The following is a 12,577-nucleotide window of genomic DNA, read 5'->3' as shown; positions in this document are numbered from 1 at the left end:
AGCTCTATAGAAACAGCCAGACTGAAATCTACATGCCCCGTTCATCGATTGGTCGAAATCTAAAGCGGCTGAAACTTGACAGAAATTGACAGGTCTGAAATTGACACGCCCTGTTTATCGATTGGTCTAAACATACAGCGACCTACAAAATATCACGGACTGCACAAAATAATAATGATGATACCAGACTCTCGGTCTCACAGGAGACGATTAGGCAGTTCCTTTTAGCTAACCTACTCACGTACATTAACAGTAATTTAGCGAATTTTACTTACTTTTCATAATTAAATTATTGATTTGTTAAAGAGAGATGTTAATATAAACAATAAAATGCTTTCTTTGATGATTCATGCGGGTTATGAAGGTATAGCGATCATTGCAGAAAAAATTTACATAACCTGCTAACGCGGGTTATGTATTTTTTCTGCAATGTCGCTACCTTCATATCCCGAATGAATCACCAAAGAAAGCATTTTATTGTTTAAATGTAATATAAAAGATAACGTTTCTTAATTTAAAAAAATATCAAGTTTACTGCGTTTTCCTTGATATTAAGGAATAATCAAAAGACAAAATATTTTCCAAATATATTTTTTTATCAGATGTACATATGTGAAAGTATCGAATGCATTTCTATATGTATTTATTCGATTTATCAATTTTCATTATCCGTTTTGTTAAAACGGTTACATAATTATGCATATAGAATAATCTATTATTACTATTATCATTATTATTATTACATGCTTCAGTACTTTTAACATTATAAGTATTATCTAGAAAGCCTTGCAACATTTATAGTAAGCTAGTTCAATAATATTAAATACATCGAAATGTGTTATGGTTTCATATGCTATGATTTAAAACATGTGCAACTGCAAACATTAAAAACAAAGAAGTCCATACAAAAGTCCAAATAAATAGTTGAAGCGTTCAGTTTTGAACGGTATGTAAAGTCTTCAGCTCTAAAACATTAATATAAATTATACTTTACACATTTTTTTCTTTAAATTATCTTTTTATGACATATTTATGATTTAATGCATACATCCAATAAACAAAATTACTTAAAACAAACATTTTGAAGAAAAAAATCATCCCCCTGTATATCTTAATATATAATAAGCTTGTTTTATCATATACATGTATAAACCTCATCTTTAATTCCTAAAATATTGGCTCGTTAAGTGACATGCACATTCTCATGAAATAACAAAATTTTACTTGTCTTTGAAATAAAAAAATATTTATATAATATATTTTACAGGAGAACCTGAATCCTGGTTTTGTAAAGTACTCCAATACAAGCAAGCGAACATTATGCATTAACGATGACTAAACATCATTGTCGTCTCAAGATATTAGCTAAATCAATACTAAAAATAGGAAAATACATAGTCTGTCTCTCTTGAAAATATTCTTGAAGTTTCATTTTGAATAAATGAGCCAGATGGGTTTGATTACTTCAGTTTGCCATGAAAGTGATAGACCTGGAAGGCTTACCACAGGATGTATGTAAGATGACAGAAAAAGAGGCCAATTTGTTGCTAACTCTACAGCACCAGTATATTCTTCATGCTGTGATGACATTTCAAGAAAATGAGACACTGTGTATAGTGACAGAATTCTGTGATCAGGGAAATTTAGAAGAATTTTTAAATAAAAGAGAAGGAACTTTATTAGAAGAACAACGAATTGTTGAGTGGTTTAGACAGATCTGCAGTGCTCTAGAGGTAATATAACGGTATAAGTAGTATATTTTCTCCCTCTTTCTCCTACCTATCTCTTTTTTCTGTCCATTTATCGGACTTTATTAGACTGTGTATAAAAATAGTTACTGTAAGTTACAACTGTGTTTTAAACGAATCAAAACAAAGCTGCCATTATAAGGCAAGATGTTGCTTGCTTTCTGATTGTAGTAGAAAACATGACTAAATCAATTTTAGTATTTGCATCTCTGGGTTTTATTATTTAACCAGATCTGAAATTGTGTTCATCAGTAATTCTAATCTGTTTATGGAGCCAGTTCTGTATTAATTTTATGAAACTATACATGGTATTTTACAAACATGATGCATAAATTAATTGTTTATTTGCTTATCTTATCTTTTTATAACAGTACTTGCATGGCAGAAATGTCCTTCATCGGGATATAAAGACCCAGAATATATTCTTGACCGGTAAAGAAATGACAATTAAGCTGGGAGATCTCGGCTTGGCCAAGTATGTTAACTACTGATTAAAAGATTTAGAAAAGACTGGTACAAATACCGTATATTTATATTAGATGCCTCTTTTTAGCTCACCTCAATCGAACGTTTAAGTGAGCTTACCCTACCATCAGTCCGTCGTCTGTCCTTTCGTTCGGCTATCTGTCTATCTGTATACTTTTCACACTTTTGACTTCTTCTCTAAAGCCAATAGGCAAATTACAACTTTACTTAACACACAATACTCTACTTTAAAGGTAAAACAAATTAATTGATAAAGGAAGCTGATCCTTTTTTAAAGGGAGACAGCTCTTTTTAAAACCGAGAAAATCGTGGGTTTTTTTTTTCTTCTAAATTTTAGAATTTAGATTAGAATTTCAAAAAGATCTGCAGGGGGGCAGCAAGGGCCAAAACAGGTGTCATAGTTTAGCACTGAATAATAAATGGCATCCGTGGTAATCTTATTATTTTAAAATACATGACATGTGATTGGATAAGTTAGTTATTAATTCTTTGTGCAAAATAACGATTTCTAAATACTGCATCAATTATCAATATTTGCAATTTCCTGTGTCCTTGTCTGTGATAACACTACGAATCGATTTTGTGATGTATAGTCTAACAAGTTCATCAATGACCACTACCTTATTATTTTGATATTTAATCGTAAATTTTCTTAAAATAATATATAAATATAAGTAGTATTAGGAATCTTAAAACCATCTTAACTATAATCATTTAATAAATAAGGAATCATTCTTTGAATATTATGAGGTGATTAAATATTAAACAATACTCTTAAAAACCAAATGAATACAACAATGTCGAAGGAATACATGTAACGATCCTATCAGTTAAATGCTTATGCATACACATTGGTAATGATAAAACCGAGTGTTACTATAAAAACTGGATGAAAATCTTTCATGAAATGGAAACGTTACTAAGTATTTGAATCTTGGAAAAAAGGAAAAATAACACTATTTGGAAAATGCACAATATAAACACATTAGCAATCTCTAAACTTATTTATGTGTCAAGCATTTTAGAAATACCCGACAATGATTTTTATAATATAAAAAATATCAAAAGGCTTATATTTAATTTCATGTGAAATAAAACAGATAAGATCAAAAGAAATACAATCATAGGTAAAGTATATATAAGGGAGGAATAGGCCTTGTCGATATAGAATCTAACCTTACGGCCCTAAAGGATATGTGGATTTCACGTTTACTCAGTACAGAACACAATATCAAACACTTTTTAAAAAGTTTCTGTAAGGCTACAAAAATCGATATCGAATCTCTAATGAATAAACATGAGACGGTGATTGATGATTATAGTATAATTAATACTTTTCCAGAGTTCTACAAGCAGGCTTTTCTATGTTTAATTAATGCAAATATGATAGCCAAAACAAAATGCTATTTCTACCGAATCTCTTTTATTACAACCTATTTAGTCAAATAAAATTTTATTTTTAAAGGTTTGACTATCTACTTTAAAAATTGGATTAAAATCGGAATTCTATATGTAAAAGGTATTTTTGAAGAAGTTGAACTATAAAATGTTCGTCTGATATATTCGATACATTGCGCAAAAAATAAAAAGGGCTTTGTGAATATAGATTAATAAACAAACATTTACCAAATTTGAACTCAAATATGATTTTTTTCTTCTCAAAAATCTCATATAAACAAACGAAACAAATACCAATGACTTCTCATCAACACCAAGACTTTTAATTCAAGATTGATAAAACGTAAATTTCAAGCACCAAGTACACAGACTTGAGACTTGGACACGATTTGAGCTCATAATTTTAAATTTTATATTTCCATTTTTAATGTTGAGAATAATTAATATGGGTATTTTTAATGTTTTATTAAAATTTGATAGTATATTGAGTTATAAGCAAGATACAGAGTTTGGAATTCTTTGTTATGTAAACAAAGCTCGAGCCTTGTTATTGTGTACATATGTGTTTATTGGTATAAGTTTCAATCAAATGTTGCTTTCTTCTATTGATAGTACACAAATTTATGACTAGAGCTTTGTTAACATAACGATGCATTCTTACCTCAGTATCTATCTCTCTTATAACTTAATTTTTAACATTCAAATTTTGGTCAATCATTTAAAATGTGCATGTAAACCATTTTACATCTAAAAAAAATAAGAAATAAAATTTTGATCTAAAATCCCTTTAAATAAGAAAAAGAATTTAAGTTGGAAAACAAAAAATGTATAGAAATCAATATACATACAAAAAATTAATAATACTAAAGAAAAAACCTTATCAGAGTTTAATTAGAAACTATTAAACAATCTTTTATGTAATAATCTTTTAGTGAGCAAATGGAATAAAAATACCTATGCTAAATGCAAAGATTGTAACGAAATTGAAAATGCAAAAACCGCATTTTTGAGTGTGCTAAAGTAGAACAAATATGGAAAACGGCAAGCGATTGCTTAAATTTTGATAGAAAAAATTGACTTGGACACGGTTTGAGCTCAAAATTATAAATTTTGTTTTTTCATTTTTAATGTTTAAAATGGATAACATGGGTATTTTTAATGTTTTATCAAAAATTGAATGTCAGATATTGAGTTATAAGCAAAGTTCAGAGTCTGAAATTCATTGTTTTGTAAACAAAGCTCGAGCCTTGTTATTGTTTACTTTTTAAATTGAACATATTTTATTATTCAAATATACATTTACATAAATGGATTAGGTAGCATGCTTTCTCCATAAGGTGCAAGGTAATACATATAGAGTACAGGATATAAATGACAAATTAAATAATACTCTTATTCATAAGATAGTATGATGAAGCATAATAATATATGCATAAAAATACATATTCAGATGGGCCAAAAAAGTTGGCAAAAACCGGTTTGTGGAAAAAAGATATGTGTTTTATTGGTATAAGTTTCAATCAAATGTTGCTTTCCTCTATCAATAATATATTTTATAAACACATTGAACAAGTTTGCCTTGTTTCTTACGAGTTATTTTGTTAAAGAAATGGTAATTCCATACTTTACATCATTTGTAAACAAATATAAGACTCGAGCTTTGTTAACATAACGATGCATTCTTACCTCAGTAGAGAGGTTGAGATTTAAAACGTGTACGGGTACACGTAAGTGTGTTAAAACTACACGTACACGTACACGTTTTTTGTAATTTATCAGTTGAGATTTCTTAACTTGTAGGATATAAACGTTTACGTAAATCGACGCAGTTTTGTGACATGAATTTATTTAGTTAATTCCAAATAAATGGTATATTTCTTATCAATTTTCATGCAAATGAAGTTTAAAATATATATAATGTATCACGAGAATACATTCACTCATCAATAAGATTTTATTTGTTGTAAAAAGCTACACGTTTGTACTTACGTGTAGACGACACTCTACAAGTTTAGAGAACGTGTAGAAACTATGTCGTCACAAAAACTGATGACGTAATACGCGAAGAATTTAGGTGATTCCCCTAGTACACGTACACGTACCCGTACACGTTTGAAATATCAACCTCCCTAGTATCTCTCTTATAACTTAAATTACAACATTCAAATTTTGGCCAATCATTCAAAATGTGTAAGTAAACCATTTAATATCTAAAAAATAAAAGAAATCGTGTCCAAGTCCCTTTGAATGGAAAAATGTGGTGGTGGGGTTCTACATGGAAGAAACACAGGTCACTAAATTTTTGAATTATATTTTGTCATTTATTGCACATAGAATAGACAAATGCAAAATGTATTGTAGACTTGAAAATCTACCCAAATCAATTTTAAGCATTAAAAACTCATTCAAAGAATATTTTACAGCACATTGTGCAGTTATGACAATGCTTAAAAATACAAAGGAAAACAACCCTTTCAACTTTTGATATCTAACTTTGACATTTGTTATTTCCCATTTTGTATTTCTTTTCAAAATAATAGTGTACTCGATACACATAGAAACTGTCTATGTGTAAAAGCGCTTTACCCGGGGACATAGTAATGGACTGTATAATTATGAAGATGTTATGTCACCGGGTAAGCCAGGGCTTCAGCTTATTTTATTACATAAACAAAATGTAACACTTTTTTGAAAAGATCGTTTGTTTTTGTAATTATGTTTAAGTATGCAAAACATTTTGTGTTACGGTATTATATGATATATGTTTTCTTATCTGAATCATTGTGTGCGCAATGATGTTACCATATACTTGAAATTGAATTATGATTTTAATCTAAATTTATAACTATGTATATGGTTATTGATGACTACAGTTTTGTAATTTGTTATATATATATATCACAATTACAAAAGACTTTTAAATAATAATTATTCACTTATACGTAGAAATAACTAGAGAAAATATAATATTTGTCAACATAACGAATTCAGGATACCTAATAAAAAAAAGATAAGTAATGTACGGGATGTTAGAATAACCTTGAATAAAATATAAATTAGAAATTAGCAAATTTATAAACTTTTAAATGTTTTAATTAACTCAATTTATTAATTTGAAAGCATTACAAAGAAGTGTATTTACACTAGTATATCAGATTTGCATCATTCAGTTCTTTGTTCAACTGTATTTGCAAGAGTGATAGTTCTTTTACAGTTCTGTTACAAAATATATCATTTGACTTTATTAGATCAATATGTAGCAATATCAAGTATTTACCATTTATTTTATGCGCAAGCAACAATTTATGACATAGCTTTATAAAAAAAATGAGTTAAATTGACATGGTTTATAAATATGGAATTTAATTTCAAACAAAAAACATTTATTTTTCTTACAGAGGTATAGTTTGCTTGGCAATTATCATGTTTAGAGATGGTCGTCAAAAATTACTGGCATGTGATTTTGTAAAAAAAAAAAAAAACCATCTTAGTACGTAATTGGGATAATGTTAAGTAGTATCCATAGATACTGAGCCAGTTGAACATTGATGATTACGCGATAACTACTCGGGTCACAGATTGGTACCGTAAAAAAAATAACAAACGTATTGCGTCATACGGTCAAATGTAGTAATTTTTAATTTAGCATTATAACTTTGGCACAATATAAATCAAACATAAAGTCTTTTGAAAACTGTTTACTCTTGCTTGTAGAGTGTTAGAGAGTTCCTCTCTGAAAGCCTCAACCTTTTGCGGTAGTCCTCACTACATGAGTCCTGAAATCCTTGATTGTCAACCATACAACTCTAAGGTACACACGCGCTTTATCTGCCAGTTTTTGCCAGCGTAGTTCGATATAATCTTGAGTGTACGAGGGTCAATCAAAAAATACGAAGACAATTTGGCTGTCTATCATATATTTTTAATGAGAGTCATACTTAACAGATTAATCTGGGCACCAACACTTATGTTATTGATATGCGAAGTTTTAGTCCATTTGATGAAACGGTATTTTTGTTACCCCTTTTTAAAAACAACATGTTTTGTCACCACGGCGCACGGTACCGTTCAAAACACGACATCAAGATTAAACACGCACAGTTTATAGATATACCCCATCTTTTCATCACGCTTAGTTTCTTGTGCCTTTCTCCTTACAATTCAAAATGACACTGAAATACTTAACATCTTACTTGCACACATCTGTTCGAGAATCATAAGTTAGTTCTTCAAAGTTTTCATTTTCTAACCGTGTATCTCTTAATTTATAGCAAGGATAACCCTAGAAGTCGGTTGACGTTACTTATTTTTTTTTACCAAATATTTACAGATATTCTACTCTCTTTCGAACTGTTTTATATTCGAAATACAATTATCACCACCCCCACAAAATTTATTACAGTTAAACACAAACTTGCAAAAAATTGTTGACTTATTTTTTGCACAATTGAGCATTTTCACAGCTTGTGTCGGCTTTTTCCTGTGTTAAATCCATTTTGTTTGTACCTCTCGTTGCGCCGTGACGTCCAGCGACTTCGATGTTTTTAGTCAATTCTAAAGAGGACTATCTGTCTTTAGTTATTAATATCTGTTCGACAAAACATTATATCCTGTCATTGTTTGGAACTTAGAATACCAAGACAAAACTTAATTTGAGGTTTCAATATCATTTGTTTTTAAGCCCAATTTATAGAGATTTTACTTTCAACATTATATGGATTATTGTTGACATTACACAAATTTTGACCGTGCGCCGTGACCTCATTTTTGCAGGATTAGATTCTAAATAATTCTTAGAAATAAAGGAATTTATTAACTTTTTTCCTTGGAAATTGTTTGAAAATGTTGCTAAATTATGTCTACCAAATTTAGTAATGATATGACGTTCAGTAACATAGCTATGACAAAAGTCTTCGTATTTTTTGATTGACCCTCCTATATATTTTTAAAGTTTTAAAGTTTACAAATTGTACGAAGTCAATCTAAGAATGTGAATTTCATAATAAATCCCATATAAACTCACTTAACATCGATTACCAATGGTAATTTTTTAATTGTTTTATATATTGTGCTATCTAGGTATCACAAAATCATAGACATGCATGTGATACATACTATACATTATCATAAAATACATAATAGAAATTTAATTATTCTTTTTATGGGAATTTTAATAATTAGATGAAAAATTGTTTCAGCAATTTTTAGGGCCTTTTTTCTTATAAAAGGAGACATAACGTTGGTATAATTACCTCGCCATTGAGTTCATGTTCAAGAGTTGACTGCTTTGAAATATGTTGTCGTATTCGAATAATTAACAGTATTTTTACTTGTAGAGACAATGAAAAAATCTAAAGAGTAGTTAAATTCAGTTTTTTGATATCATTAAACGAAAAATTTAGCAACGCAGTTTTGATTAAAAAAGATTTTTACGTGTACAATAGAAAGCAACTAAAATAGTAAACACGTTATAAAATCGTTCACCCAATAGCACGAAAGCCCCGTTGATGTAAATTTTACGTGAAAATATGCACTTGATATACAATGTACAATAAAAAGAAATGGCGTGTGCTTAACAGACTAAATCTTTTTACATGAGGAGTCAATTATTTCTTTTCAAAGGATAATCATTTTTTAGCTCACCTGAGCTGAAAGCTCAAGTGAGCTTTTCTGATCACCCGTTGTCCGTCGTCCGTCCGTCCGTCCGTCCGTTTGTCTGTCCGTCTGTAAACTTTTTACATTTTGATCTTCTTCTCTAAAACCACTTGGCCAAATTTAACCAAATTTGGCACAAATCATCCTTTTAAGAAGGTGAATATAAATTGCAAAAATAAAATGCCAGATTGTATTCAAAGCGGAGAAAACCTCGAAACTGTAAAAAAGGGGGGTACATTTTAAAGAATCTTCTTCTCAAGAACTACTGAGTTAATCTTAACGTAATTTAGCATAAATCATCCTTAGGGAAAGGAAAGTATAAATTGCAAAAATTAAAGGCGAATTCTGTTCCAAATTTGAGATAATTGCGAAAATACTAATAAAGAATGGCTCGTTATTCCATATATCGTAGACTGGAAATTCATTGCGATAGACTGGGTCTTATGACAGGCATCGCCAGTCTACCGCATCTCGAAAACAAGGTTCTTTGTTTGAAGCTGGCAGTTTGTTGTGCAACAGTTCACGTGCGAATATAACCTATGAAACATGGAAATAACATTGGTGCCCATTATTGTGAAGTAAATTGAGGTTAAATATTTCAACGCGTTGTCATTTTCACTTGTGAGGGTGGTTTTAGCTTGTTTTGATTTTTTCGTTTCATTTTGCTTTCTACAGTTTTAACTTGGGAAACAATCGCCTTGTATTTGGAACATAGACTTCGGCAAATAGGCAGTTGATTGTTTACCTGCGAAAATTATGGGCAGCGGAAAGGGCAAAAAATACATTTTTACAAAATCAACGATAAACTAAATTCAGCAATCCAAAATAATATTATCAATGACCATAAATGCAAAACCAACAGTCTTCTTTGCAAAATAAATGTACATAAAAATCATCCAAAGATATCTAAATACAAATCAAACACAAAAAGTAAAACCAACAGACATAAATGTAAAACGAACATACATCAACATGAAACAAGCGGACGCACAAATAAACGCCAGGTGGCGTTTTTTGGGAAGCAATATACGTCATCGATTATTGGAATCCGGGATGGTTCACACCTATTTTGTTTCGCCCTGAGATGTTTCGCACCTGCCTCGGAGCGAAACATCTCACTGTATTTAGATATTTTTCTCGTATTATCATTCCTCTGAAATTAATTATTACCTATACAAGAATTGAAATATGTTTAAAAAAAACAACTATTGAAACAGTGCTTGTCTTTATGCATGCATCGCCAAGAGAGCGTTCTTGCTTGATTAGGATTTTTATTTACTAATTTTATTAAGCCATGTCGTTTTATATGGTTCAGAACAAGAGGTGTGAACTGTGTAGTAATAACATTTATAGCCTGTTATTCACTTGAGAATTACCTGTATTTTTATAATGAAAAATTTGGGAATGTTAATTACAAATGTAAAATATTATATTGTTAGCATAGCTCTGTTTATGGGATCATTTAATTACATAAATTATCAGCTTGAACTTTACATTACCCACCCCCCTCCCCTGTATCCATTATTTAAACTACGCCTATTACCAGTCTTATTCTTATGGCAAAAGTCAAACTCGTTAAAAAAATTATTTCTATCCGACTTCTTTTTATTCTATAAATTGTTTATTTACCGGATGGCAGTAAATACAAAATTTACAAAGATGTCAAGTTGTAAATTTTGCATTACTTCCACCCGGTAAAATTAAAGTGATACGAAATGCAACAAATGACTGACAAATTTTACGTGAATAGAGGCGTGAAAATTTGGTTTGCTATAATTATCTATATAGATGTGCCTTAGCCTGACGGAAACAGAAAGTCATAAAATAAACATTTTGTATAAATTGTTATCATCAAAATATGCATTAATTAATGCATACAATGTTTTCTATAACGAAGTTTGATTTATTTTCCTACAGTCTTATGTATTGCCTGTACAAGTAGTTTGAAGAAAATTTAAGGCATGGCAGTATTCACGTCGCACTGGCGTCGGAAGCAAATTGAAAGGGGGGGGGGGCTAGACTGATCCTCAGAAATATTGAGAGAAAAAAACCTAATTCCCAAAATCATAAAAATCCTAATCCGTGGGGGAGGGGGGGGGGGGTTGAGGGTGGGGGGAGTAAACCTATACTTCCAAAAGAAAAAATCTAACCTAGTACATTAAAAATTATTTCCCCCCAAATCATGAAAATCTTAATCCGTGGTGGGGGGTGGGGGCTAGTATGCCTAAGACTCTAACTTCTCAATCTTTCAAGGTACATTAAGGAACAATTATATTTCCTGCGAGAAAAAGTGTGTGTGTGGGGGGGGGGGGGGGAGGCTGAACCGTCTATTCTGCTATGTGCCTAATGGTTAGGTCTAACTTTGCAAAAAGCCCCCCCCCCCCCCGGTTCCGAAGCCTATGTGTCGATAAGCTTGAAGTATTCTGATACATGCACTTGATTTTAATTCACAATGTACATATATGTCTTGTAGCATTTTAAAATTTTTTTTTCCAGATACATGTATTTGTATATCATCATGTTTATGGGTAACAAATAAATGACTTTTTTATATATAAGACTGTACAATAATTGATTATACATATGTTTTCATCCGAATAGGAAATTTGGAACAAATGTACGAGTATAAACAGGTCATTAAAATATTATTTATAATTTTAAATAAATCATAATAAATAAATGGGAATGGAAATAATATTTAACCCCACGTTTGCTATAAGAATAAGACTGATAAAAATCGTAGTTAAATAGTGGATGCAGTTGGGTAATGTAAAGTTCAACCAGATACCGGTAATTTATGTAATTAAATGGTCCCCAAAATAGATCTTTGCTAACTATATATACATGTACATTTCTAATTACATCAACACTCCATTACATTACATAACAATACAGTCAGATGGTTTGCTCCGATGCAGGTGCGAAACATTGAGGTGGGAAACATCTCAGGGCGAAACAGAATAGGTGCGAACCATCCCGGATTCCAATAATCGATGACGTATATTGCTTCCCAAAAAACGCCACCTGGCGTTTATTTGTGCGTCCGCTTGTTTCATGTTGATGTATGTTCGTTTTACATTTATGTCTGTTGGTTTTACTTTTTGTGTTTGATTTGTATTTAGATATCTTTGGATGATTTTTATGTACATTTATTTTGCAAAGAAGACTGTTTGTTTTGCATTTATGGTCATTGATAATATTATTTTAGATTGCTGAATTTAGTTTATCATTGATTTTGTAAAAATGTATTTTTTGCCCTTTCCGCTGCCCATAGAAAATGATAAAATCTG

The 12,577-nt window shown here is 30.5% G+C and overlaps 2 protein-coding genes across 3 annotated transcripts in view; one reads left to right on the top strand and one right to left on the bottom strand.

Moving 5' to 3' along the window:
* LOC128166909 (splicing regulatory glutamine/lysine-rich protein 1-like) overlaps nucleotides 1-12,577 on the bottom strand; it is a 75,082-nt gene that overhangs the window by 21,265 nt on the left and 41,240 nt on the right. The window lies entirely within an intron of this gene.
* The window catches only part of LOC128165915 (uncharacterized), a 41,987-nt gene that overhangs the window by 13,096 nt on the left and 16,314 nt on the right, over nucleotides 1-12,577 (top strand). Inside the window, exons 5-7 of the mRNA XM_052830857.1 lie at nucleotides 1,470-1,733; nucleotides 2,120-2,223; nucleotides 7,347-7,443. Of these exons, the coding sequence (XP_052686817.1) occupies nucleotides 1,470-1,733; nucleotides 2,120-2,223; nucleotides 7,347-7,443 (465 nt within the window). The remainder of the gene's footprint in view (nucleotides 1-1,469; nucleotides 1,734-2,119; nucleotides 2,224-7,346; nucleotides 7,444-12,577) is intronic.

The sequence above is a fragment of the Crassostrea angulata genome, chromosome 10 (genome assembly GCF_025612915.1).
Source record: "Crassostrea angulata isolate pt1a10 chromosome 10, ASM2561291v2, whole genome shotgun sequence".
Lineage (NCBI taxonomy): Eukaryota > Metazoa > Mollusca > Bivalvia > Ostreida > Ostreidae > Magallana > Magallana angulata.
The sequence above is the reverse complement of the archived record's forward strand: the minus strand, read 5'-3'. Positions and strand labels throughout refer to the sequence as shown.